Source organism: Pogona vitticeps, chromosome 4 (assembly GCF_051106095.1).
Source record: "Pogona vitticeps strain Pit_001003342236 chromosome 4, PviZW2.1, whole genome shotgun sequence".
Classification (NCBI taxonomy): domain Eukaryota; kingdom Metazoa; phylum Chordata; class Lepidosauria; order Squamata; family Agamidae; genus Pogona; species Pogona vitticeps.
In genome coordinates this window covers 50,408,202-50,436,154 of record NC_135786.1, presented here as the reverse complement: position 1 = coordinate 50,436,154, position 27,953 = coordinate 50,408,202, and the positions used below count along the sequence as shown (strand labels likewise).

At 42.0% G+C, this 27,953-nt stretch overlaps 1 protein-coding gene across 34 annotated transcripts in view; it reads right to left on the bottom strand.

The window, feature by feature from the left end:
- Positions 1-14: 14 nt before the first annotated feature.
- Positions 15-27,953, bottom strand: part of PLEKHA6 (pleckstrin homology domain containing A6) — a 235,629-nt gene continuing 207,690 nt past the window's right edge. For 25 of the 34 annotated variants that reach the window (XM_078391906.1, XM_078391905.1, XM_078391911.1 and 22 more), the window contains 11 exons: positions 25,379-25,490; positions 21,959-22,098; positions 19,951-20,100; positions 16,806-16,935; positions 15,875-15,984; positions 12,283-12,468; positions 11,216-11,380; positions 10,579-10,712; positions 10,134-10,276; positions 6,415-6,535; positions 15-5,289 (listed from right to left, as the gene is read on the bottom strand). In XM_078391906.1, coding sequence (XP_078248032.1) covers positions 6,423-6,535; positions 10,134-10,276; positions 10,579-10,712; positions 11,216-11,380; positions 12,283-12,468; positions 15,875-15,984; positions 16,806-16,935; positions 19,951-20,100; positions 21,959-22,098; positions 25,379-25,490 — 1,383 coding nt within the window. In that variant the 3' untranslated portion in view covers positions 15-5,289; positions 6,415-6,422. The remainder of the gene's footprint in view (positions 5,290-6,414; positions 6,536-10,133; positions 10,277-10,578; positions 10,713-11,215; positions 11,381-12,282; positions 12,469-15,874; positions 15,985-16,805; positions 16,936-19,950; positions 20,101-21,958; positions 22,099-25,378; positions 25,491-27,953) is intronic. The other 9 variants (XM_078391915.1, XM_078391920.1, XM_078391916.1 and 6 more) reach the window with 3 other exon arrangements.

Here is a 27,953-nt window from a genome sequence, read left to right as displayed (position 1 = left end):
ATCCATAGGGAGACTGGGAGGAATGGGGGGGGGATCCAATTAAAAGGCAACTTGCTAGTTATTTATCCACTGTGATATGTGAAAGATTTTATTATGTGTTGAGAATCTTGTTCCTGATAATATCTACTGAGGTGAATTCTTAGAAATGATGCAGTGGGAGCTTCTCCCATTACTACTTTGGCGCTAAAATGAATGTGCAGAAAACCAAACCTGATAAAAGCAGGTATCATCATAACCTTTCTGGTTCAAGGCATCTCGCCAAGAGTTCTCCCCTGGGTGATATGAAAAAGCTCTGGCTCGGTGCTCTGATCTCCTGATGGCCTTAATAATATCTGTTGAGATGGATTTTTTGGGACATGACAAGACGGGGACATTCTGCTATTGCTCCTTTGGCATTAAAAATGTCCAATCAAACAGAAACTGATAAAATTGGCAGCAGAGGCAAGCTCTGCTGCATGGAATGGGAATTTCTCCTAATAAGCATGTTTGGGTTTGCAGCCTCATAGTGCAATCTTTAATCAGAAGTAAGTCCCACTGACCTCATTCCCAATTAAGTGGCTACAGGCTTGATACCCACTTACTCAGGAGTATGCTTCAGTGAAGGTATAGTATTAAGCAGAATGTATACATGTGTTAGGCAGGGTCCTGATATATGAAGGTTTGCAAAAACGCAGTTCCTGTAGGGTTGCTATGCCAACTCACTCTGCAATCCCCCAACCTGTCCTGGTGTGGACTAGCAGGGAGGAGCCCTGGAATCAACACAACTGCTCCTTGGTTGACAGAGACCAAGCAGCCCCCTTCTGCAGACACATCTTCATATCAGTGCAGAGGGAAGCAGATGTGGTCCTCTATGCCATTAGGCTGGAATTCACTGCTGATGGTGCTCTGGGACCTTGTAGATTTTTCAAGGCCTAACAGGTGGCAGGACATAAAACTCCCCCATCAGTCACTCATACTCCATGTGATCTCAGTTGAGTATTCACATTCCGACTCCATAGCCACCTACTCCCTACCCACTAAGCCATATAAGCTGGCAGTTGCAAGAACATGGGCTGTCTGTTCCAGCACTAACTGGTATATGCTGTAAAGAATCCTGAATATGTCCTTCTCCTCTCCCTGCCATCTGTTTCCCAACAACAATTTTCTCTCAATCAAGAAATGTCTGTCCCATGTAGAAAGAAAGTGCTATAGAGTGATAGGGGGAAAAGTTCAGTCCCCCTCAGCCATGTAACATTTCTTCTCTATCAGCTGGACTCCTCTTGGTGTTTACATAAGTTGCCCCAGCTAATTGTGGCTGATTGGTGAGCTGCCTTTTCATGAACCCAGTTATGCAACTAAGGTGTCAGTCAGTTAGCCACAATTAGCTGCAGAAGGTTATAAAAATCTTATAGAAACACCAATAGGATTTCAGCCATCAACTATTTTATATGTGTCTGAGGCAGTCTCCCTCTTCAAAGGATGAGAAGAATAGTTTGCCTCTATCACATCGCATCTGGTCTTCATTTCAGGATTGTTAGATACACTGACTCACCCTCTACTGACAATCAAAGATGCTATCATATAGCTCAACCCTCACTGCCCAAAGAAAGAATTAGGCCATAAACTAGAACGTCTTGGCTCATCAACTTGACTACACTATGAAGACTGGTGTTTTCAGTGCAAGGATGGACCACATGAGGGCCTTTGGATGCTGTTGGACTTCAGCTCCCATCAGTTCCATTAATCATGGCTAACACGTAAGGAATTGTAGTTTAGCAATGTGGGGTGGGGGGTAGGGGCACAAGCTGTCCACTTCTGATTTAGAAGAAATTCAGGACGTTCAGAGTAACTTTCAAAACAGGGTTTTTTCCTGCTTCAAATGAGAAACAGGATCAGCTTTTCGTACAACCACAACATTGTGACGTGCTTCTCTTAAATAAGATCATTTGGATAGATTTATGGAGGAAAATGTTGAATGATGGTGGAATCTAAAAATGCCACTCATGGTTCCTCCAATTTTAGCAATCATCTTTCATCAGCCTTATGATATCAGTAGGAAAGCCCTCACATAAGTAGAAAATAGCAGCCTATCCTATAATTTGAGCACTAGTTTGGAGCTTGAATTGAAATTCACTTAAAGTTTGTCTTGAGTACTGCTGATTTTAAGAAGTCCAGACAGCATTATTCAAAACAATAGCATGGAAGGAAAATTTCCAGTTTAGATCTATTTTTGAATACAATTGATAAATATATGTATGCATGGTATGCATGGGACCTAACACAGGGTGAAACTGCTGACTTTTTGTGTGTGAATGCATTAGCATTTCAGCATAACTAAGTTGCCATTTAAAAGTCGAATCACAGTCTAAATCACTGGTTCTTAACCTTGGGTTACTCAGGAGTTTTGGACTGCAACTCCCAGAAGCCTTCACCACCAACTGTGCTGGCTGGGGTTTCTGGGAGTTGCAGTTCGAAAACATCCGAGTAACAAAGGTTAAGAACCACTGGTCTAAATTATCACCACCAAACATATTTTGCAAAGAACCCAGAACATTGTATAGCTAACAATCCAGTACTATTGAAAGCCCAATCATGTAACCTTCTGAAAATCCAATTTAAGGGAGTGAAAAGTCAAAAGTATCCTGTGTTCTTCTGATTAATAGTGAGAATAATTTTCATTACTTCAACAAAAGATGTAATTTGAAGAAGAGTGAAGGAACCTTTTTGGAAAGATTTCATCCAGCTCCACTTATATTGGGTATAGTTCATTGACAGATCGTGTAGCAATTTCATATTTAGCATTGATGTCCCTATTATATTTTGGTAGAAGAAACACTGGCATACATGTTTAAGAACAATTGTTTTCAAAAGCTGTCTGTGAGAGAGTAACACAACTTTGGTGCTATATCTCTCTCTGCATTTTCTATGTAATGCCCTGTTTACGTCCCAGTACTCTGTTGTTGAACTGACCCGTGAGGCTCTTTACAAGCACATGCCAACTTTAGTGCAGAACCTATGTGAGAAATGGATCAGGTGGATGGCCAAGTATATCTCCACTACTCAGATCATTGGGAACTTAGCTGCCATTGTGCTACATAAGTGATATGTAGAATGGATTCACCATAGTTGTTCCTCGCTGTGGATAGCTGCAGCATGGATCATTATATGTCATCATGTCAATTCTGACTTATGACAACCCTCCAGGGCTCTTGTTTTGTCTTTTTAAGTATAAAATACTCATACGTGGCCTCATTCCTTCTGGGAGCCCTCTGGGACCATGCGTGCTCCAGGCAATTTTGGCTGGCTCCTCTCCCGGGAGCCACAATAGGGATTTGAATGCCTGATTGCTTTTTCTGCAGCCAGGTGCTCCAACACACTGAGTTAAACCAGCTTTTTATGCTGAATGGAAACTTCTAAAAGAATCTTAATATGGCAAGACTCCTCCTGACTCAGTATAGAGTAAGAAAACGAGGTCAGCACTACTTGAATTAATTGGGGGGAAAGTGGGTGGTTGGGGATGAAACTCTGTTGGTATCTATTTGAACATGAGCAGATCTCCATACTTGCTGCCTCTCTAGTTCATCTCTCTTCTGAATTAGATGTTCTTTCAAACTGCTAAAAAGACAACAAGAGCTCATCTGGGAAAGTAGACTCATCTGAGATGGTATGATTTTGGAGCAGGTGAATCAATGGCCCGACACTCTTGACACAGGAGTTCATTTCCTCTAAAAGGTCATAGCTATAATTATCATGTAGCCTTGGTGTAGGAGATGGCTGAAAGGGCTGTGTGTGTAAAAGAGGAGGAGAACTCTGCTTCCACATTATCTACGGGTTGCTCTACTGGCAAATAAGAAAAAAGAGATGTAACAAAAGGTAGGAATCGAAGCCTCACCTCATCCTTTCTAGAAGAAGCATGCTTATATAGCACGGGGACTGACTCTGCCTATCTAATCAAGTTCACACTATATTCCATTTATCTGAACCTCCTGTTTTCATCATTAGGGCCTAGGGATGGTGCAAGAAATTCTTACATGTGTGCAGAACACAGGGATCTAACTAGCACATTGGGTTTTTTCCTACTCCCAGCCCCATTACTTCGATGTGAGTCCTGGAAAACTCAAGAGGAAGAGGGGGAGTTTGCTGAGTGGCACTACCCTCATGCAGGAAGAAAGAGATGTCACCTCGTCAGCCCCAGTGGGGACACCCAGTCATACACTTTTTGAGTCTACAGGCAACTAGACTTCACTGGGTCACAGAAAGCATTAAAATGCCATCTAGTAGCCAGTCTAATCTGGCTACTAGTACCACCTGGTAACCTAGCCAAAGGTTTGTATCCTGACCTCAAATACATCTTTCACCCACACTCCTCCTACATGTCCACACACCTTGTACGCACCTTCTGTTCCATCCCAACCTTGAGCCTGGCAAATGAAAGAAACGCCAGCGTATCACATCCTCACAAACAAACAGATCCCAAAGGCTCTTTTGCTCTCCCCACACTGGCGGCCTTCTGTTTCTGGTACTTTTCTTTTTCCTTCACCTACCACACCCACAAAGTCCCATCTGTCTGTCCATCCGTGCTGCCTTCTTCCTTCTTCTATGAACGGTCATGATCATAGGCAGAGACGGATGGCCGTGCACAGGTTTCTTAGCTCCAAATATTAAAGGTGCTAAAGCCATTCTAAGTGGGGGAGGAGACTAAAGAGGTGCGTAGTATGAGGAAGGAAAAATTGGATGCTTGTTTCATTTAGAGAGTAAGGAAGTCCCCAGCTGCAGTGACAAGTCACTCTTCACACCACTCTCCTCCCCTGAAAAATGGGTGGAAGAGGACAGAGCCCCAGGAGATAGCTGCATTGATGTGGGGAGTGCTATCTCCCCCTGCTGATATATCAGCATCTGTTTTCCAGTTCAGTGCTGTCTCTCTTGTGCTCACCTACTCCAGGCTAGAATTGATCTTTAGCTGCTGGTCCTGATGCAGAGGATGCATCTTGCAGAGTCGAATGGCTCCTGTGCCCTGCACATTCAAACGTTTTTGAAGGGCTTGTCTGGAGAAGTTGTCCTTGGCCATGGTAGTAGCAACAACAGGGAAAACAGGGAAAAGATGAGAGAACCCACCTCCTCCATTCTCCTCAGAGGCAATTTTTCCTTTCTGAATGTTTTTGCAGCTCAACCCAAGGAGAGGGGTGCTGAGAAAGCCATAACAATGGCTACATGGCGTGCATTGTTAAGTGGTTGTGTTGGGACGCAGACTCCTGTGTTAAAATGTGGCTCCATGGGATTTCACAGCATTTGCAGCAGCCAGGGCCTGTGCTGGAAGGAGGAAGGGAGAGAGAATAGTCAGTGACAGTATGCCTAAGGTGGGAGAGGGACTAGCTGCAAGGACCTTTTATGTTTTCCCTATAATAGGTCTTCAGAAGCTAGGCATTTGACCAGCTTGCTTTAACACAATGGTTGAAATTCTGTTTGTTCTGATCCACATGTGCAGCTGTGGTGATGACATTGGAAGTGGCAAGTTGCTGCTGATTAGAAACTCCCTTGGGGATTTTGGGATGCATGTGACTTTATTGTGTTGTGTATAAGTTTCATACACCCCAAAATTCCCTTTAATCACCAATGCTTTGTCTTTAATCAGTGATTTCCCACTGCTGCTGTCATCTTTGTTGGGTGCAAAGAGCTGCGCAAGAGGATTTCAGCCAATATCAAACAGGGAGAAATTATTCTGAAACATTGACCCTTTGCAATGTCTCAAAGGTATTCACCAGAAAAGGAGGGCAATGCATGTTCTTTGGAACAATTTTCACCTTAGGGTTTCCCACCTAGGCAGAGTTAGTGTCCAGAATGCTTTCACTAAGAAAGTGCACTTTTTCAGTATAAATTGGCATAGATGAATAATTGCTGACTGAATGAAATTACTTTGCCTCAGATACTCAGGAGATGGGAGGAATTCAGTGATCCATGGATCACATGTAGCTCCAACAGCCATTTTTGCTAGGCTCTTGCCTGACTTTGGACCACCCACCCCACTGAAAATGTCTGGAATAGTGATTCTGCATTAACACACATCTTATACATCTGTGAAATTTCTTAAAAATTAAAATAAAACCATGCAAAAATGGACTTTTGGCCACTTCTGGTTTTGTTTTGGGGCTCTGTGTGGCCTACAGTGGGTCCTGTAACCAGAAATTGCCCAGCCTTCTGCAATTTGCCTACCTCTGATCTAAGCCCTCAAGTGAACTGCTGAAGCATCTTGGACTTACTCTGTGGAAAGAGTTTGCGGTTATGTGGTAAAGACGAAGGTGTTAGCTTAGTAGACATCAGTGAATGGATGGGTTGATGAAGAATAGAGACTCTTGAAAAAGGAGCTTACCACTCCTTTTCTCAAAGAGTCTGAGGTATATAGAGAATGAGATGAAGTATAATAGAAAATGTGCTTACTGTATGGCTCAGACACGCATAAAATGGCTGTCGGCGCCCTGGGATGAGTCAGACGAGAGGGACTTGGTCGGTGGAGTCGGGGAGGCTGGGGAAGTGGGAGGGCTCGGGGTGGCACATTGAGCTGGAAACAAGAAATGGAGACAGGGCCTGAAGTACATACAATGCTTCAGCCAGAAAGGAAGAAAAAGGGAAAAACCGAGCCATGGAAACTAATTTCATTGAGCAAATAGAGGTTAAAAGAAAGAGGAGAGGAAGTGTGGTCAGAAATCACAGAGCAGTACAAAATGACTTCTTCGTTTCTGAGTCCTGGTGGATTGTGTGAGGAAAATCATGAAGCAAGGCAAGGAGAAGACCACCACAGCATTGGCCCTGCAGGGACTAAGGACAGCTGAATTATTTTATGCTCAGTGCCTCGTCAGCAAACAGTACTCAACATTAATATTCATAGGAGCTAGAACATCTTTGCAGCAACCCTAATGTGTGCAGCTATTCATCATACCGTTGAGACTCAGATGTGGTTTGAATAATAATAATAATCTCCTCTAGCCTTCTTTGCAGGGCATGGCCACAAAGCAGAGACAAGCATTACACAACAGCTTTTTCTACAGGTTTGAGCAGCAGCTGCAGCAGCAGTAGTAGTAATGGATCATTCAGAAGGAGATAGCTAGACAATGTGGTGCGGTGGGAGCAGGATTGATAACTTCTCCCCAGAGCAGTTCTCAAACCCAAGCATAAAAACCCCACAGCAGTCATGCTCTTGAGCCATTCTCAGCAGTTCAATGCTATAAATACATCCAATTGTTCTCCATCTGTGTATATGCAACATGGATCGAGGGGAGCACGTTAGCCCTGTCTCCTCCATTTCAAATTTTACTGCCCTCCTACCAAGGGTCCCTCTAAGACACATGGCTGGGTGAGCACGAGCGACTCCACACAGCTTTCCTCCTCCACACTCACAGTGAGCGTTTCCAGCTCCTTTGGTTCCAGTTGTGACATAACCCCATGAAATGGGGCTGAAAATTAGAGGGAACATTGCCTCCTACATATGGGCATGTCATATCTTAAGTGTAGATTGTCTGTCCATAGGAGCTCTCCATGGGAGTTGGGACCTCAAAAATTGTGCTCCCGACTCACATGGAGGGCTTTGACATAGAGTGAAGCACTCTCTCTCTTCAGCTTACCACATGAAGCAGGGCAATAAGAAAGAAACACAAGGCTAGAGAGCTCTCCTCTACCCACACAATTAAGTAAGGACTGAATAGGGCTCATGTGCTTGGTTTGCTGCCCAACAATTCCCACAACAAGGTGGAGGAATTCAGATATAAACAGAGCAGGCTGCACCATTAGGCAGAATGAGGCATCTCTTCTTTCTTTCCATTGGCAGCTGAAAACCTGCCTCTTTAGAGGGGCTTTGGGGGGGGGGGGCTACGTCGGCAATTAAGATGGGAAGATCTTTTAAAACTTGATTTATAGTTTCTAAATAATGATTTGAAATATATGTTATAGAACTAAGTTTTATTTTGTTTGTTTTAAATTATTTGTACATTTTCAACCTTTTTGTATGCCACCTTGGGTTTCCAGTAGGGGAGAAAGACAATATGAAAATTAAGCAAACAAATCCTCCTCAGTCACCTGAATTTAAGTGTCAGGAAAGGGCACCAACATTTTAAAAAGCATTATTGTTGTAGTTTTACTCTTAGAAAGAAACATTTATAGAATTTTCGGTCTCGCATACCAAATAGCTTGGGCAATATGAAGTTAATCTTGGCTCAGAGAGCTGCATTCATGGTTCTGCTGCAGGCCATCTTGATACCTTGTGGTCACAAATTTCATTAAATTAAGCACTTGAAAAAATATCTCCTTTTGTGTGTCCCGAAACCTACCACCTCTGTGCTTCAGTGAGTGAACTCACGTTCTACCGTTATGAGTGAAGGAGCAACATCCCCCCCCCATCCTTTCCTGCTAATGACTCTTTCCGCACATTACATAGTTCCAGACATTTCAATCACATCCCCTCATTTTCGCTTTCCCCATCTAACCTTGCACTTTGCCAAGGTTACATTGTTCTAGTGTTGGCCCACTTTAGCCTGCCAAGCGCCAGCATAGAAGCTTTGTAGGAATAAAAGTTACTTTCTCACTAAATTAGAAGGAGAAATCAACACTCTGGGAGGGAAACTGTTTTAAGCAGATCATATCACACAACTCTCAAATAGCTATCTTCTAATAAAAATTGGTGGAGTCTTCTGTGGATGAACTAGACCTCCTACAGCTCAATGCTCTCCAGATGTTTTGGACTATACTTCCCATTGACTCCAGCCAGCACTGGCAGTGGTATAGGATTATGGGACTTTTAGTCCACAATATCTGAAAGATCAAAGGTTCGGGAAGGCTGCATTCAACACTGTTATTACACCTGGAGGGGAAATCCTCCCTATCCCAGACCCTCTTTTCCCTTATTCGGATAGCCAGTGATTGCAGAAGCAGAAGTGAAGTAAGTTTGTGCAAAGGAGAAGCAGGTTCTTTGCTCCTTAGAACATTGCTGCCTACAGCCCTCTGTGTCATGAGAACCAATGCAAAAGTTAGAGGGAAGATGGGAAGCAACATCTTATTGGAGCAGTACCAGCAATATTTAGCAGGGAAGGTTCGATAATTCCAGTCACACAACTCAAAAGTAAAAGCTCAAATCCTGGCCCTAGACTTAATGGAACTGGAAAGGGCCTTTTGGGAAAGAGAGTGTGACTTGTAAGCTTTTAAAAAATTGACGAGATTTCATATATTCAACAATGGAGGGTAACTTTTAATCAGCCAGGGCATTTGGACTGTGGCTCCTCCAGTCCATTACTGCTCACCATGCTGGCTGGGGCTTCTGGGAGTTAGTCCAAGACTTCTGAAGGGACAAAGATTCCCCACTGCTGAGGGATCCAAGGTATTCCCAGTTCTCTAGAAATCATGTTGCCTGTACATCTCCTATGGAGAGGCAACAGCACTTGCCAATTATCTGCCAAAGCTCCTTAAGGACTGTAAATTATAGGTGAGCATAGCAATGTTTGAAATGGTGCCAAACCTTGCACAATTTGAGAACCCCAACCAATTAATTTGTAGTTTGTCCTTGTTTGGCACTTGGCACCAGCCACATGGATATGCCCCTTCCGACACATCAGCAACTACTGTAAAACCAAAAACAGCACAGCAGCTCGTTTTGTCTTTGTAAGACAATCCACTGGTCTTTATAAATCACTATAACTAATTTAAAATGGTGACACAAATTCATACCAGCCAGTGCTCCAGCTGTCAGATCTGGCTGATTTCTAAAGCACATTGGTTGCTTGAACAGGGAATTATGTAATCCTTTCTAATTCAGTTTTTATCAGGAGTTATACATGCTATACTTAAATGCAGAACACTCTATGACTGACAGAATACATTGGTAGGAGTGAAAACTCATTTTTATTTCTTTGGGTATTTGTTTGTTATTTTCATTTATAGCCCATCTGTCCTCTAGTCGGTTCAAGGTGCAGTACACTCTATTCTCACAACAACCCTGTAAGGTAGGTCAGGTTCAAAGACTGCGCCTGATCCAGATCACAGAGTGGATTTCACAGCTCAGTGGGGATTAGAACCTGGATCTCCCAAGGCCCAGACTAATACACAGACCGCTGCCATTACACTGGCTCCATTGACTAACCTTTCTTGCAATATTGCATAGGCTTGCACCTTACCAGAGAGCATGCGGCCCCTTCGGGAAGCTTCTGCAGCCAAGGCACAGGAGATCTCGATCCGTTTCTCCTGCTCCTGCAATTGGGTCTCAGGGTCTTGGGGTAAGTCTATTTCTCCCTCATTGAGGGGGACCACATTCTGCATGCTGCAAGAGAGAAGATGTTAGGTTATCTCCAGGAGGAACTGGCCATCATGTGACATATTCTCCACAAGAGGGCAGTCACAACACAGAATGGTAAGTCAGAAGGATGGATGCTTAGATGAGGGGTAGGAACACATGAAATAAGAAACTTATATTTCGATTTAATTTCCGGCTTTGTCAATATTTGTTTACATTTATACTTAGCTCAATTTGAGTATGTCTTATGGCTTATTAAAGAAGATGGTTAATGGAAAAGAAAAAAAAATACATAAAGTAGGAATAGAAGGTTCCATCCTGTACAGCACCTGGATTTGGCAATCAGCGTCTTTATCCTTTCCACTTTCTTCTGTTTCTCCTTCATCTCCTCAGGGCTCAAGGGTGTGTCAGGCTCTAGCTCAATGTACCTTTCTGGGATGAGGACTTTGTCTGGGGTAGACAGCTGAAGAGAAGATAGAGGCAGCCTGTCAGTTCAAAACACAGAAGCGAAGGTGGATCCCCTGTAAATGGGCTTTGCTAATGTAATTGTTGCTTGCTTGCTTGACTTCACTTTTAGACCACCAGTAACCATAAGCAATATTCAATAGATCCAAAGATTCCAACATCTCTCCAGAATTCAACTTTTGGCCATGACCTTAACAAATGTTCCAGATTAAATCTTATCTCTATCTCTGATTTTGGCTATGGAACATTTTCCAGATCTTCCTTCATCTTGGCATCTTCTCATAATGGCAAAGACAGGATCCAAAAAATCCTCTCCCTCAGCATTACAGCTAACCTCACCTGAGCCCACACACTATATAATCCCATGACCTTCAAGGGGTATCTAGCTCAAACCAGGCATGTGCTTCTTTGATTTTCAGAACAAGCAACTAAAGTTCATTGTAAATTTCTGGAAGGAGGAGATCTTGTTCTAAATAGGCTATGATAGTGGGTCCTTCTCACCTCCTTGCTGATGTCCACATCATAATGCTCTGGTTCCAGCTCCATTTTGCGGAGACGAGCAATCTCCTCTCGAGGAGTCTCATACATCTTGCCAGAGTCTTCAGAGCGTAATGCTGCTTCCAAATCTGATATGTCCACCTCATGGATGCTGCGATGTCTGCGTACCTAGAACCACATCCCTTTCAAGTCAAAGTATGAAGCAGTGGAGATCACCACCTTTACATTAACTATTTTATATACGGTCATTACCATTATCTTTCTTTTTTCATCTGTTACATTTTATGGAAGAAGTGGACAATAAATGGAGTTTGGGCATATTTGTGGGCATTTCTCCCTCCCTGCTGTCCCATTTATTTCAGTGGTATGGGGCAATGTTAACACACACCCCTTTTCACCATGTTAAAGTTTTTAAAAAGACACAGGATGTGTACATCTTGTTTAAAAAGAAACTTATACTCCTTGAAGTGTCCTAGAAACATAGTTCTGATTCAAAGCATGGTGCATACTCCACACATACCTTGTTTAAACCAGAAGTGGGAGTTGTTTACTTTCACCATTACACTTTTTAAAACCCCTTTCGGGGACTTCTGTTTTTTGGGGGGTGGGGTTCTCTAGTTTGGTCCATTTCCAATGCATGTGATCTCCGGGAACAGACCAAAATCGAGCCTTGCATCTGTCACAGCTGTCAAGGCTCCTTCTACTGTCAGTTTCCAGTATCATGAAATGGGTTAATAATGAAGCAGGGTAGGTGAAGCAACCCTATCTAGACAGCATCAGCCCACCTCAAAAGAACCAGTGTAGCTGTAGCCTCAGTTATCTCAGATAAGGGAAGGACTGATCACCCCTCATCCCGTTAAGAATTTTATGAGTTCCAGGCAATCCTTATTTATGTTTGGCTATATTCTGGAGCTTTAAGGCCTGCAGAATTATCCTTTTAGAACCCAACTGACCTATCTTTGCCCAAGTCAATCTTGGAAAGCATGCAAGATTAAAGGTGCTTCTCTGAAGGTTCATAGGGTTAATGCCAAACCCATCAAGGAAAAGTTGGTTAATACAGGATACGTTACCACTTTGTAAGAGGCAGGCGCTTTAGTGAGGGGACTATCTGTCTGTTGCTGATTGGCTGGAAGCTGCAAGCTCCGCCTCTTCTCCTTCATAGAACCACTCTGGTGACGCTTCATACGATCAATCTGCTCCTCAACACTCATCTTTGCCTTCACCTCATTTGAAAACACAGCACTCTTTGGTCTGTCCTGAGGTAAAACACAAGATCCTTGTGGTTATGGACAGTCTTGGGGTTTTCCTTTGCTTATACAGTGGTGTCTCGCTTAACGATGATAATCCATTCCAGGAAAATCGCTGTTAACCAAAACGTTGTAAATCGAAATTAAAAAACCCATTGAAACGCATCGAAAACCGTTCAATGCATTCCAATGGGCTAAAAACTCACCGTCCAGTGAAGATCCTCCATAGGTGGCCATTTTTGGTGCCTGTATAGTGAGAAATCCATCCCTAAGAACAGCGGGGAGCCATTTTAAGCACCATTTTGAAAACCCGACAATCAGCTGTTTTTGATATCGTAAAGCGAAAATCAGTTCCTGAAGCAGGGAACCGATCATCACTAAGCGAAATTCCCCCATTTAGACCATCATTTTGCTATCGCAATTGCGATTGTAAAAACATTGTCGTAAAGCAGATTCATCGTAATGCAGGCTAATCGTTAAGTGGGGCACGACTGTACAATTAGTGTACCCTGAGGACATATTCAGAGCAGGATCACAGAATGGTAGAGCTGAAAGGGGCCATGGGTTATTTACTCCAGCCTCCATTAATGCAGGTATCTACATCACAGTTATTAAAGGTCAAAATTGGTTATATGAAAATATCCTAACTACAATCAAAGGACAAAATGATTTCTTCAACTTTTGATTCATAGAAAGGTCCAGTCCTCAGGAATAGAATTTAGATTGCACGTGGCTCACTCAGAGTGGGGCAGCAGCCTAACCTCAGAGCCAAGAGACAGGCCAATGATTAGTGCAATGGTTTGTGGGAACATAAGGTGGACAAAAGATGTCTGGCTGTGACTGAAGCCCAATTCAAACATGACTTACCAAGCGTCATTCTCCATGAAAGCCAAGGGAGCAGTGAGCCCCACCCCCTGCCTTGTAACTTTGCTCACACAGAAAAGAGCATGTCAGGAAAGAAAAGATCCCTGCCTGCATGGAGGTTTGTTATGGAAGCAGGAACACTCAAGAACCAAGACACTTGATGATGGAAAAGGCTGCTGCAGGAATCCCTCATTTTCAGGCATATTGTTTTCTACACAAGGAAAATGGCAATAGAGGAGGATGGCATTAGGCACTCCCCTGCCCACATCCTGGATAAAGTGAAGTAAATAACAGTTGAATAAGGCTTGAGTGATACCAAATTAGATGAGAGATTTGGAAAGAAAAGTTGGAACAGTAGGGACATTACTATGCTAATGATGATGACAATGAGGAGGAGGCAGCATTCATTTGGCAGCACTATGTAGCTGTGAGCTTATGGCAGCCCACATGTTTTCAGAATCAAAACTTCAGTAATAGCTACAATTAAGAAAAAAAACAGACATATAAAGAAAAAGGCGATGCTATAGCTAAGTTGTACAGTATTGTAGCAGGGAGTTCTGAAGCACTGCAAGATAACATGTAATGTTAGTATAGGAAAATTCTTGTGGGTCTTTTCTGACAATGCTTCTTTTCAGTCAGAGCTTGTGGCTAAGGACAAAAACAGACAAGATGGTGAGGAACAAGACAGCACACCTAATTCTCTATTTTCTTTTGAAGGGCTGACTGAAAGAAAGGTAAAAATGGAATGTCATTTAGAGTTTCTATAACTCAACAAATGGCGGCCAATGACACGGAGCAAGAGGGCCACAATGTCACATTACATATTGACCAGAATCAAGACTGCTGCCAAGTAATGTACACAGGCATATCTTGTGTGGGTGTTACACCCAAGCAACACAGATTGTGCAATTTGACTGCCCAGTCAGTCACGCTATTGCAACCCATTGCTCAATGTGCCAGTAGAAAAGATTCATATATAGCACTTCTGCATTGATGCTACTGTGCTTAACTGTTGAGGTTAGCCTATTGCTCGCTCTCTCTGTTTAAAATATTTTCAACCTGCCTTTCTCTTTACAAAGAACCCAAGGTGGCTATTTAAGTTACTAACAATGATTGCACAATACTAAAAGGATCGATGGATACAATACAGAAAAACATAAGCAACACTGAAACAAATTCAGTGCAGTAAGGTACAACAATCCATTTTTAAAACGCCACTCAGCAGGCATTCATCTTTGCTTGCTTTTGGAAGGACAGTCAAGATGGGGCCAGCCTATCCTCCAGTGGGAGGAAATTCTAGAATCTGGGAGCAGCAACAGAGAAAGCCCTCTCCCGTGTCCTCACCAGATGTACCTGTGAAGGTGGCGGGACTGAGAAGAAGGCCTGTCCTGATGATCTTAACACTCGAGCAGGCTCATAAAGGGCGATGTGGTCTTTTAGATAGCTTGGATGCAAGCTATTCAAGGCTTTATAGGTTAGAACAATCAGTTTGAATGTTGCCTGGAAACAGAATGGCAGCCAGTGGAGCTGCTGTAATGGGGAGCTTGTGTGGTCACTGTGTCCAGCCTCCATTAGCAATCTGGCTGCTGTGTTTTGGACCCATTGAAGTTTCCTGACACCTTCCATCATCAGCCCCTAGTAGAGCCTATTCAAAAGGAGTCATACAGTTTTAGTAGATGTTATCAGAGAAAGACTAGAACCATATTACTCTAACACTGTAGTATCTTTATTGGCTCCCATATATTTTCTAGGCTTAATTCAAAACAGTATTGTTACACAAGTTGGACAGCTTTGGTGAGCCTACAGACTAGATTTTCATCCAGCCTGGAAACAACTCAAGATGGAGGTGTGCGCGCGCATATGATGTTCAGTGCTCATTTTGATAGGGTTGGGAAGAATGCTTTGAATCCCACTATACAAAAGCCATAACCTTTGAAGGCAACTGAAAGAAAATGTTCTGGGCACCAAAAATTTGGCATAGTGGGCATTGGAAGAGGAGGACCTTGGGATACGGTCCCCATAAATGGTTATGGGATTTCATGCAGCCTGCTGACTCTGCCTAGCTCTGCTATGAACATTTCACAGTTTGGAATTGGAATTTCTTTTTGATGGGTTTTCTCTTTGCCGACATGAGGCCTGAGAGGTCATTATGACAGGCTCTGCTCTCAACAACATGCCTTTTCTATGGTATGCCCTGCCTTCCCTAGAGAGGTCCAGTTAACACTGATTTTTGTGCCATTTCATTGCCAATATCATTTCATTTGGGGGGCTCTTTTATATTCTCAACCCTGTCATTGCTGTTATTGTGCTAAAGCAATTTTAGTTTGGTGACACCATCCACTTTGCAATTAATGCCTCTTTCATCTCAGTCTCTTTTGTTTGAAATGGCTGTTTCTTTGTACTGCTGTTTTGATTCATTGTGAATGCATGTTTTGAGTTGTACTTTTAAAATTTTACTTTGTTCAAAGAGACATTTGCTATAGAGCAGTGTTTGTTTTGCTGTTGTACTTTGTTTTTGAAGAAATGAAAAATAATTAAGGTTTAGCCTTACGCGGGAGTTTAGTCCATTGGACAGGTTGCTGACACTCCTTCTCACCACACCTGATGTTGGGGTGATGTCATCATCCAAGGGTGACTTGGTCCTCGGTGGAACAATGCCAACTGGGAGAATGCAGGCAGAGAGACAGAGAGAATGAGAGAGAGATTTTATTAGCAAGGGGGAAAGGCAGATTTCTGCTAGTAATAATACATATAGACATCACTGCATATCTGACCTGGGACATTCCTACCTCTTCCTTGTGAGGAATGATGGCCACTCTCCCAAACCATCTTCCATTCCCATCCCCAATATATACAGTTACATTATGCTCAGTTAATAAATGGTGGGGACAGAGGAATTTGACAACAAAAACTGTCAATGGAAATAGAACATTTTCATTTAAAATGTTGGTATAAAACATGAACGTTTATTTTCTGAATGGCTGACAATTTGTCCCAAGCTTAGACAATGTGCTACCAGTAATGACAGATGCCCTTACTTCTTTTGCAGTGTGTGCTGTCTTCATTCAGGGGTGACTTAGTCCTCGGGTGAAATAGTTCTTAACCCCTTTTACAGTTATAAGAGCATAGGTGTGGACTATAGACCAGCAGATTATAGCATTCTCATTTAAAACCAAAAACTGTTATTCTACAAAATGGGGAAGTAAAAGGACACTTTCAGATTCATAATTCTGATGATGACTAACAATGGAGATGGGTAGAAACTGTAATATTATTAGTTTTTCAAAAGTAACTTTCCAAACCTAGTTGGGCTAGAGTTCCCATAATTCTCAGCCAAGCATGGCCAATGCCGACTAGGAACGCTGGGACTTGTAGTCTAACACAGTTGGAGGGCAGCAGGTTGGGAAGCGCTAAATTAGAGGAACAGAAGTATCAGTGAAACAAATAGGCCTTCTCCTAAAATCCTGTATGTGTTCGGGTACCTTTGTTGAGAGCAACTTGCTTTTCGGCATCGTGGTCCTGCCTTGTCTGTAAGAGCCCAGCCTCTGCTGTAGAAGTTGAAGCTGATGCCCGATGATGGTCCTTCTTGCTCTGCTCAAAGCTGGATTTGGACTGTTGAGCAAATACATGTCTAGTGAGGAGCTATGGGGAGAGCTGAGAAGAAGTCCTGCCTCCAGACAGCTGCCTGTTGCCTTAACTACACAAAACTCAGTCAAAGACACACATACCAAAAGTGAACAGAAAGGCCACAAAGAAAAAGGGAAAGGACACAGTCAACCAGAAAAATTACTTGTGCAGGCTTTTATCCCCATTATTAAAAAACGTCAGAAGCACTCAGTGATCAAGAATCAATCTGTTAGAGTAAAATCAGAGATGGAAAATTTACTTTTAGACTATGCCTGTCAGAATTCCTCAGGCAGCATTGTCAGTGGCCATGTTGGCAGGGATATTCTGGGGCATACAATCCAAAAAAGTAAATTTTCCTCAGTTTTTAGAGAAAAAAGGTAGGGGAAATTCATGCTTGACTTATATCTGAAGACTCAGAAGCAAGCCAACGATGGTGATATGGAGTCAATTCTGTTCAACGGACCTGCATTTAGGGACATGAATTAGAGTAAGAGGATTTTCTTTATCCCTGTCCTAAATGTCAAGCAACTTATCGTATAGGCAACGGTGCTTACCAGAGTCCCTGCCTTGCAAAATCTTTTTTTTTACCAGCCCAAGCACAAACTTCATTAAAGTTTGTGGAAATGTTTCCTCTGGGCTTTACTCAACTGAAGTTCATCCTTGCAGTTGCACAGAGGAGTTAGTCATTCCAGGCTGATACAAACATTGGTGAATGAAAACTAAGCTCATACTATTACCCCACCCCTACAAATGAAAACTAGAAAGAGTTCATGGGCAACATAGTTTTAGGATAAATCACTGTGCTACTGATGGGAAAGCAAGCAACAGCACCAACAGTGTGAAGAAGCTTTTTTTTTTTCCTGCCGAGAACTTTCCTCTTATTGAAAATGGGGCACCTAACAATTCTAGACAAAATCCTGCCCGTCTTCCTTGTTCTGCTTCATCTCTGGAGCATCCTTGCAGGCAGTCTCTGCTAGGAGCTTAAACTACTTTTTCAGAGGGTGAGTGGCAAGATGGAAGAAACAGAAATAAAAGCTAGAGAAAATAAAGAACATAAAATGGGCCAGTGCAAATATGTTGGACCAAGCAACTTATCAGTCTGGTCATTTTTATGTGTATTATAACAGCTTCCACATTGGCTGCTAAGACAACTAAACCAAGTGAAAAATATCAAAAATATTTCTTTAATTAAACTTTTGAAAGAGCTGTTCATGTTAAAACTGGGCGGGGGGGGGAACATTTGGGCTAAAAAGTCAAATTCACACCATTTTTACATTAAAAATATATAATTCCTTTCTTTCTCTTTCCCTCTTTCCCATATTTGTTTTTTTTGGGGGGGGGCTTATACTGTATTCCCCAAGTCATCTATCTCATGTTGGAAAGCCCATGGAAAGCACACAGGAAAGCAGGGGCAGTTTTAAGGCCCCAGAAACAAAAGGTCTGCAGATTTTCTTCTTCAACTTACTGTATTTGGAAAATTGGCCTGTTACGACTGCATCTCCCAGACCAGGTCGTATGAGATCACAATGGTATCTCTTCTCAACACTGATATGAACAAAATGCCTAGGAGCTTTAAAACATTTCAGCTGCTTTTGTGGGGCTTTTCTCAGGATTGGAGAGCCAGTGACCCTCCTAATGTTGCTGATCTCCAACTTATATCTGCATCAGCCAACATAGTTTATATTCAGGGAATATTGTTGCTGTTGTCCAATAACATTTGGAGGATCACAGGTTCCTCTATCCCAATGCAGATCAAATTGAGCATGGCAGAACTGAGAAATATTATAAATTATGTTAGAAACTAAGCTGAGACTTATTCTTAGAGAAATTGTTCATGAAATTCTTGCTGGTGTGCATGGTTTGCCTGTCATTCTTCAACAGGAAAAAGCAGTCAGTGAAGGCATAGAAAATGTGTCCACCAGTATAAATATAAGTCACATCTGGATACTATACAAAATCATAATTTTGTCTGTCTTAACTTTGGCTTGTCTGAAACAAGTCAGCATCAAACCATGGGTTATCAGCTGAGTTGTCTCAGCAAACCATAGTTAAAATTAAACAGAGTTTAGTCTGGAAAAAAAACACTGTGGTTAAATCAGAAGTAAAAGTTTCTGTAATTCTGTGCTGGAGAAGGAAGGAGGAGAAGCCACATGAGCCTGGGGCTTGCTACAACTTGTTCCTGCAGAGGGCTGTATCGTTTAAAACAACTGCAGAATGTCTTTGCTTAATGCAAATAATGGAATGTGTATTTACCAAGCAACAGATCCCTTATTCAAAAGGACCTCCGCTATTTGGGAAAGAAAAACTATCTCACATTTCTGGACACAGTCTCTAGCTTGAAATACAAGCCTTACTCCTGCCTGAAGTTTGGACAGGTAATCTTTTTAGACTGCAGTTCCAGGAACTGGCCACCTAGCATGGAGACAGGACATGCTGGCCACAGGAATTCTGAGATACCTGGTCTTAAAAAGTCACCTGCCCAAACTCTGCTCCTGACGTCTGTCCTCATCCATAGTTCAGGCACATCACGAGCAATCATTCAGAGAATGTAGCTCCTTATGTTGTCAGAAAGGCAAATTGCTCCTAGAAGCTGCTTGGTAGATTACATTCTTCATACCCGGATATAATCCACATACAGGGAGCATACCATATGTGAAACTGCCCTTATCGTCCATCATGACTTTAAGGGCTGAGACAGGTGCCCTTGTTAACCAACAAAGAGTCCAGTGTCACCTTAAAGATTAACAAGTTTAATTTGGCCAAAGCTTTCATTGACTGTATAGAGCCATCTGAAGAAGTGGGCCATAGTTCTCGAAAGCATGTGACGAGACTCTTTGTTGTTTTGCAACAAGAGATGCAGACTGAAATGGCTACTCTCTGGAAATGTCTTTTTTTTTTTTTTTTGCCAATTGCCTCCATATCCCTTCCCCTGCCTCCGTTTCTCCTGAGTGTGGCAAAAGGACAGAGCATGCCTCCAACTCTCAGAGTCTATTATGATACCTGTCCCCTCTTCGCCTCGCTGCTTTGCTGCCAGGAAGGGGAGGTAGGATACGGCCAGAGGCGGCTTTCGATAGGGAGTGGAGGGACAGTCGGAGGAGATTCCAAGGGCACATATGATTTAGGGAGGGGAGGTCGAGGTGGACCAGGCTCCTGGAGCAGAGAGGAAGCCAAGAAGTGTTAGGAGAAAGATCAGAGAAACTGTGAGAATGGGAAGGAAAAGAGAATTAGTGAGACACAAGACTCAAATAGAGACAAGTGTACAACTCAGGACAAGGCAGCTGCAACTGGATACCCCATGAACCCAGATTTCATATAGCCAGTGTTTTGCTTTGCTAGACAACCCTGTATCAAAACACGGAGGCCCTCAATCAGCCCAGTGTCACCAAACATGCCATGTACAGAGTGTGAAGGAAAATTTGCAGCTGCTTCAAAAATACCTGCCATTTTGAAATAAAAATGCATATTTTTCCTGGAACCTTATCCAAAGTACAGATATTTTTGGCTTCTCACGCAGTCTTCTGCTTGCCACCCAATGTGAAGTGACATCTGAGGACAATGCTGCTGTCAGTTTGGAAAGCCCGGTGGTGATTCCATGTGCATTCACGTCGCAAGGTCTTAGCAATGCAGGAAGTGATGGTCCCACACATGCATAGAGATGAAATGTGAGGGGGTTGAGGTGGGTGGTTGATTGGGGGGTTTGATGACAAATGCGGTCTGAGCCCTTTGAAGCCGTACACCCTTAAGCTGGACATTTCACTCAAGACATTTGAGCTGTCCTTCTAAAATGGACAAAGTGCATTGATGTTGGCAATATGTTTCACAGGCAAGGAAGTAATATGGGCACGATCACATTGGACCAACTTTGCCTTAGGGGGCCAAGTAAATAGGTCAAGCTTCCATTTATGATAATTTACAAAAGGCTGCTGCATGGTGCAAGAACAAGGACAGCAGGCTGCAAAGTTCACATCACCTAACAACTACTACCATGTCATTCAAACACTTTCAGATGCTTGGAGTTTCCCTGCTTATGATGCATGGCCATTGCAGTTCTATATGCAACATATATGTGCATATCATATGGAGACCACTTGATATTGCATTACAGAGCACCTGCCACTGCATAGTGAGCTTTTCTCTGTGCCACACCATTGGTTTACAGGCATCAGAGGGCATAAAGCTCTCTAAGGTTGCATTCCAAATATTCCTGAAAAGCAGGAGGGGTAACTTCCTCTTTAATACTAGGGTGATGCTAGCAACATTGATCCGCCATTAGCTACCAGATAGTAAACATGATAGAGGAAAGGAGGGAGCCTTGCCACAGGCCAAACAACCAGCTAATTATTACCCTAATTGCTAATTTCAATGGATTTCCCATAACAAAGTCAATAGAGAAATGAAAGTGACTATATTTTGGAGAGAGATCAGCTTCTGGACCATGACATTTCATTTCTCAAGAGTATTAAAAAACAAAAACAATAAGAGGCACATGAAACCACATACTGAAAGGGCACCCTGATGCAACCCTGAAGTTACCTTCTGTTTGTAATTAGGATGCCAGTCCTGGCTTAAGAACCTTGTTGTTTTAGGAGGATCAGCACAGGCTGTGCATATACTCTTATATCAAAATAGCAATGGGGGCAGTCCCACCCTGGTCATACACCTACCCCTGTTATAGCTCGGTGTCTCACCTACCTTTGCCCTGCAACAGGATGCTTTTACCTTAACATTTCCTATTTTTTTTCTGGTGCACCTTTTGGCCTGATATCAGCATTGCTACTGGAGTTAAAGGATGAACACACTCAACATATGAAGAGTTCTAAGCAAACCTCCAACCCCTTTTTTTTCTGAGTGCTATCTGGGTTGACACCTACTGGTGGAATGCTAATCATCAAATGTAAGTTATCCCAAAGCATTTTACTTCCATGCTGTCATAGTCCCCCTCCTCTTCCTCTCCTATTTTGCTGCATTTTCTCTAACTACTGTGTATAAGTTGCTTTAGTTCACTTACCTCATTGCTGCCTTGCTTGGTGGGGGAGCTCTGGGACCCTGAGACAAGAGAGAAAGGGCTCAAGGGACTGGTGAGGCTGGCTGAGCTCAATGGGCTGGCTGGACTGTTGGAGCTGTAAGTTCCGGATGGGCCAAGGTTCACTGCAGAACAACGACAGTAAGGAAAGATAATGACTAAACCATCTCTGCATTTCCATTCTGAGATGGATTTGCTTAAGGACAAGATAGAGATAGATAGAAAATTTGTGTGTGCCAGAATTTGGGGAAGTTAGTATGTGTGTGTTTTGGATTACAACTCCAAGAACTGGCCAGGCTGACTGAGGGATTCTGGGAGTAAAAAGAAAAAACTTTTCCAAGCTCTCAATGAGAATGAATTTAGAGAATGAATTCTTCATTGAAAAAAAATATATTGGGAAAGACCTTTTAAAAACCAGTAGTAAACCATTGTATAGGGCCATTTTGAAAGCAGAATTATCCTTTCACAATAGCTTTTGAGTATTTTATTTTCCTGTAGTTTATGTCATAGATTGGTAAAGATTTCTCATTTCTTGGTTAAGCAGGGAACATACTTAGTGTTTTCCTATTTGCCATGGGTAAATAATATGTAGCTATTTACACATCATTATGGCTAGAAAATAATGTTCGAACTGCTTTTGAAACCTTTTTGCTATTGAGACCCATCTCTCACTTGTGACATTTTTCCTTATATGGATGTAAGAGTAAAAAGCTTCTACTCATGTTTATGCAGCTGCATGGAGAATAATATAATAATTTCACCATTCACCGTAGTCAACTGGTGTTAGTTTTAGTGAGATGGAAATCACTGGAGGGTGTTAGATATACAGTACTGTATAGAAGTCTCTAATGTTGGTTGAGAGTTATAGGTTGACTTACACACTCAGGAAACATGAGCTGTCTTTGGAATAATGTGTGTGATTCGGATTGCACACATGTGCATACATGTGCACTCATCCATCATCTCAAAGAAGATACGGAGGGAATTGAAATGATATAGGGATGAGGGTTTATAAAATTATGCATAGGATGGAGAAAGTATACACAGGAATTGAACAGTTTGGTGAATTGACTGGATGAGATTAGATTCAAAGAAAAACAAAAGAAATAAAAAGAGTATGAGAAATGCTTCACCCTACATTTATAGAATTTGTTGCCACAGATATGGTGTTACCCACCAGAAATCTAATCACTTAAGAAAGTTAAGCATATCCATGAATCCTATCAATGGTTATGTGTTTTATTTGCCTAGTTTATTTTGATAGATGAGGTAAAATATTCAAAACACTTTTTAAAGTGCAAAGATGCAATATTACCACAAAAAACTCAAGTTAAACAAATAATTTGATGATATATAGATAAGATGGATAATAGCATTTTTGGAAAACAGGTGAACAGCTGCTGACAAAGAACCTCAGGCCTGTTAGGCAAAAACCAAATGCCTGGTGGGGCAAACAAGACGTACATTGATTTCTAGGGCTGAGCCCAACATTCTGTGCACACTCAGTGCAAATGGACATGCAAAATTCTGTGGGCAGATATTCTTCTTAGCTTGTTAAAAGTCTTTAAAACCTCCACTGAACTCAAGGGGCATTTCCCATTGTTTTTCATTATTTGCATGCAGCACACTCACTCACAAAACGAAATGTATGAGCAGTGATTTTGAAAGTACATTTTCTCAAATCACATTTAGAATCTGACTCAAGTCCCATGTGTAGGCATTCTTCTTTCTCCAAAAGTTATATATCTTTTAAGTACTGCAGAATCCTCTCTCAAAATTTAGCCCAAGTTTGTTTTTTTAAAAACTACGTAAAACTCAAAGGCCACATGATAAGTCTCAAATCTGCAGGGCTGCCATCAAAACCTGGTATGACTGGATAATTGTTTTATGGCCTGGAGTCAAAAGAGTTCCTAACAAGTTAGCCAAGTTTACATGGATAATGGTGGCCCTCTGGAAGAAGTCAACATGCTCCAGTCACTTTGTCTTAGCTGCCTATCTGATGAAAATGTCACAGGAATATAGAAATACAAGAAGCTGCCTTATATTTGTGGCACAGTGGTTAAACTCCATTTGTTGTTGTTTAGTCGTTAAGTTGTGTCCGACTCTTCGTGACCCCATGGACCAGAGCATGCCAGGCCCTCCTGTCTTCCACTGCCTCCTGGAGTTTGGTCAAATTCATGTTGGTAGCTTCAATGACACTGTCCAACTGCAGCAAAACTCTGTTCACGGCCTGGGTTTAAGCCAGCTTGAGGTTCACAGCCTTCCAAGGTCACAAAATTTAATACTGTACTCAGCTCACTGGGGATGGAGAAAGTCTGCATAATTAAACTGTAAACTGCCAAGAGAGTGCTTCAAGAACCATGGGTCAGTGCATAAGCAGCACACTTTCATATATATACTAAATCAGACCGCTAGTCCATTGAGTCTTGTTCTGTCACCTTTGAGTAGCAAGATCTGTCCTAGATTTCTGGTAGGACTCTTTCCTAGCCCTATGTGGAGATCCTTGGTGTTCCTTCATGGTCTGTCATCCTAGTATTAACCATCCTGCTTAGCTTGTGGTGCCAGGTAAGATCAGTATGTTCAGGATGCTGTGGTGGTCCAGGGTAGTATGTGCATTGTGTAGGATGGTGCAATATCTGGCTAGACATTGATATTTTGGAGAATTTGTGATAGTGAAACAAAACAAAAATACAACAATATGGTCCACAAGCAAAACTGTTTATCAGATTAGTCAGCTGAGCCCTGGGAAGGTGAGTCCTAGAAACTACAGAAGTTTATTTAAAATGTTATTTTAGTGGTCCATTAAAGTTACTACCCCACATTGATTGAAGATGATAAATAGATGACAGAGTGGAGCTGAGCCAGAAACACTATCTCTTGCTGTAGCCACTGCCACCGCTCACCTTACTAGCCCTCCCAAGACAAGTTTCCTGAGCTTTCCTCCCATTCTAAAGTATTACTTCACCAATGCAGAAGAACAGGGTTGGTGGTGAGTAAAGTATAGGCTTGATCTGGGGTGTGTGTGGATCCAACACTAAGTCTTGTAACTGGGTGGGCATTTGGCAGAGGTTTTGATGATTAGGGGAGTCTCAGAAATCTGGCACCAAAGACCCATCAGCAGAGTTCTACTTGTGAGCCTGGATGTTTAGTATTGCCCAATAAATGTGAATAATTTCTTAACATTGGAACAACTTTTGACACAAGTTATGGCATTAAACTAAACACTATTCCTACATCAACTGCAATGGCAAAGAAGAAATTCAAGTAGATGGCAGACAACAAATTATAGACATACCTATTGTGAAATGAGTGGCAGATATTCAGATAATAACCAGCCCTTCTCTCTGCTTCTCCTCACCTAAGCATAGAAACTCCAAATCTAGAAAAGGAAGGAGTAGTTCTCACCTCTGTGCTTTGCAGTGTCTGTGCCCCGAGAGGGATTGTTCTTCCTCAGTCCTTCCATCACATCCTGGATTCGCCAGATCTCTTTCTGGATTTGCCGACTGATCATTTCATTCTGAAAGGATGGAAGGACCAAAGAATAGTGCTTAAGTAAACTAATTGCTCCCTGCTCTTGTTTCTATTTTGATTCAGCAAAAGCCATTCCTTTTACACTTTTTTACACCTGCAACTGGAATCCAGCAGGAGGGAAAAGCACCTGAGGGAAGGGGAGCTACTGCAGAAAAATGGTAGGCAGCAATAAATAAAATAAAATAAAAAATTAAGCATCCTCCCCAGCACCATTTATTCAGACACAAGTGTCCTTATCAGAGCTGGGTTTTTTAAACCAACAGAGCTAAACCTAAATAACATTGGCATATATTACCTTGCAATGTGTAATTTGCACTGGACATGGGAAAGAAAGGAGGAGACAGAGAAGAGAGCCTTGAAGGAAAAGAAAGATGCAGGGAAATTTATGGGATTGAACACAAATAGAAGAAAGGTGAACAGATGGGGTGCAGATCTGCAATGGAAGAGGAAAAATACAATAGGAAGCCTCCCCCCCAGGTCAATGGAATGCTCCAAGCACTTCCTAACTATTTTTGTCTATTGGACTGCACACAGACACATCAGGTGAGACATACCAGTAATGTAGTATGCACATATTCTTGACGTTTGGAAAAGCTACTGTTTCAATTACAACTCTCTGAATCTCCCAGCCATCACAGAATTGTAGTCCAAGAAGATAATTTTTAAAGCTCCACAGATTGTATTGTAGTTTCTACAACTGCACCAACACTTTTTGGAGCAGTTGCTATCTCACCACAGTGTACCATGGGGTTCAGTTCCTTGCTTGCTCATACATTATATTTGTCTAGCTGATTGCATACCCAGGAGCATATAGGAGACAGGGAAGCAGCTAGCTGGCAGCATGCATGGATCACCCCAGCTGGACTTCAGAAGTCAAAAGCTGGGAGTATGAGAACAATGCAGTTGAGTTTAGACATACTGTCTTATTTTGTGGAAATGAAAATGTTGATTATCACCTCAGGGAGATAACTGACATTATCTTTGTGATCCTTTGAATGTGGATACAAGGTACACTAGGTGGGCTATTGAGCATCTCTGTGTTCTTTTTAATTTTTAAAAACCAATGATGTTTTTGACTCAGGATACAGTAATGAATTATACTTGTTCAGGTAAGATGCACAGCCACTTCCATATTAAGAGGGCAACCTTCTTAACTTGTCCCCACTCATGGATTCAAGTCACACATCCTTGACCATATTTGACTTTCCCTGTCATATCACCATGTCTGCTCCATATGCCAAACATTATGAAAACTCAGAACCAAGAATTAACAATGCACATTTATGCACAATATGCTGTATAAATTACTATACATTTTAAGTTCAGAATTTGTTTTTCCCTGTCCAACCCAAAGAATAAACAGCCCCATACAAAATTCATAACACAGATGTTATGCACACTTTGTGTCTGCCTCTCTCACTGTGTCCCGCTTTTCATGAAAATCTGTGCACACATGTAGCTAGATGCTCTGCTCACTCAGCCTGCATCTGCCTTTATCTGGGAGACATCTTCCATCATCAAAAGCTCAGCCATCTACATTCTGTTTTATGGTTCTATTCCAGCATGGAGACATCAGCACAAATGAAGCTGATAAATGGTGTTGTTATGTGCTAACAATAAACTATATCAGATCAGTAATGTTTGTAAAAGCAAATCAGAAGGGAATCAGTTCCAATGCAAGTTGAAGACCACTATAATTACTCAGTGAAGAACAGCAAATATAAGCACACAGCCTTACCATCCCTTAAAAAAGTGAGAACAGACTGAGGACAGTTAAAACACAGGCTCTTTCTACCATTACAATAAATTAGTTCCATCAGGAGCTAGCAGGACTCTTGCCCTCCATGTGTAAGAGTTATTCAAACATCCTGGACTGGATGTTGATGCCACTTTGGAACAGATGCTTGATGCTCTCAAGCTGTGGAAGATTTCAGACTTTAGAAAGGCAGGTAGTGTATGCCTTGAGATACACTTATACTATAGTCTAATATATATATATATATATATATAAATCTCTCTGTCCCATGCCCCCACTATTGCCCCCCACATTGCTCCTACCATGTTCAAAGAAGAGTAATCTGTTTTATAACTCTCTGTAGTTCAAGCTTCTGACATTGATAAAGTAAACCATGTTCCATAAAGTTATTGTAGTGTACCTGGTGTTGTGATTATATTTTTGGGTTTTCATTAATTTTAAATGGTTTGTTTTAACTTGCTTTTGGTACTTTTGAGGGGGGGGACAGGATTTTTTTTAAAAAAAAACCCTCTAAAAATATACAGACACCCTTAGAAATCCCATCATGAATTTTCCAACATCTTGCCTTCTTGGGCCATAAGAGTGTTCTTAGAATACCTTTCACTGAAGCTACACATATTGCTCGATATAAAGGGTTTTTTCCCAGGCTGATGCCAAATTTTGTTGGCTTGGTTTGCTGCCATAGTGTATAGA